This window comes from Plasmodium gaboni, chromosome 4 (genome assembly GCF_001602025.1).
Source record: "Plasmodium gaboni strain SY75 chromosome 4, whole genome shotgun sequence".
NCBI classification, from domain to species: Eukaryota; Apicomplexa; class Aconoidasida; order Haemosporida; family Plasmodiidae; genus Plasmodium; species Plasmodium gaboni.
The window spans coordinates 520439-521532 of NC_031484.1; the positions used below are offsets into that span (position 1 = coordinate 520439).

The following is a 1094-nucleotide window of genomic DNA, read 5'->3' on the forward strand; positions in this document are numbered from 1 at the left end:
AATTTATAATTATAATAATAATAGTAATATTATTAATTGTGAAGAACTTAATACACATACAAAGAAACCTATAAAGAATTACAAAATTGATAATCTTATAAATTTTATTGAAAATATTAAAGAAAAAAAAAATTTGTGTGTATCAAATTATGATGAAGATATAAAAAAAAAAAAAACGAAAAAAAAAAAAAAAAAAGAAATAATAAAAAACCTGACCATCGAAATAGCTAGCTTAATACTTACATTAGATTATAATTACTTTTTAAATATACTACCATTATATTATGAATATATCTGTAAAAAAATACATTTTTATAATATGATAGATATTATGAAATATCAAGAAAAAAGACATTTAAATATTTATAATAATATAATAAAAATAATTTATTATAATCATGGAAATAATGAAATAATTCAAAAATTAAAAAAAATGCAACTTTATAGCTTTCATAATAATATTCTTATATGTACAGAAATAAAACAAAAAAACTTTTTATTATATATATATAATTTAGATATTAAAAAAACAAAAATATATATTAATGTTAATTATCTATTAAAATTATTTCTAACCAAAAATTTCTTAATGAATATATCAGCAATTAATATTAGTAATAAAAAGAAAAAAGATATATCTTATATTTTAAAAAAAATTAAAAAAATATATTTTTATAATTATATAGGTATATTCTTTTATCTTTTAAAAAATATTGATATATCATCAGAAGATACTTCATATACTATGTTAAACTTTTTAAATTTCTTGGAATATTTCTTAAAAAATAATTTACAACAACTATCCCCTCTACATAATTTATATAGTTTTGTAGTTACATTAAAATATAATTTTGAACATAAACTTGATAACTACACAAAAGCTACAATTAACCAAGAAAATTATCAAATCAATAAACAAAAAAACAGTTTTCTTAATGCTGAAAATAATGCTCTCTTGTTTTTCTCCAAAAATTATTCACACAAAATATCTAAACTGGAAACAAATTATAAAAAGAAAAAAATTAAAAAGAAAGAAAAGGAAAAGGAAAAATATAAGGACCATCAAAAGAAGGAAAAACAAAGTCTTCCACAAG

The 1094-nt window shown here is 16.5% G+C and overlaps 1 protein-coding gene across 1 annotated transcript in view; it reads left to right on the forward strand.

Moving 5' to 3' along the window:
• The window catches only part of PGSY75_0417400 (hypothetical protein), a gene marked incomplete at both ends in the record, with an annotated part of 5840 nt that overhangs the window by 3779 nt on the left and 967 nt on the right, over positions 1–1094 (forward strand). The window contains one exon of the mRNA XM_018784224.1: positions 1–1094. This exon is cut by the window's left edge and continues 3779 nt beyond it. Within this exon, the coding sequence (XP_018643386.1) occupies positions 1–1094 (1094 nt within the window).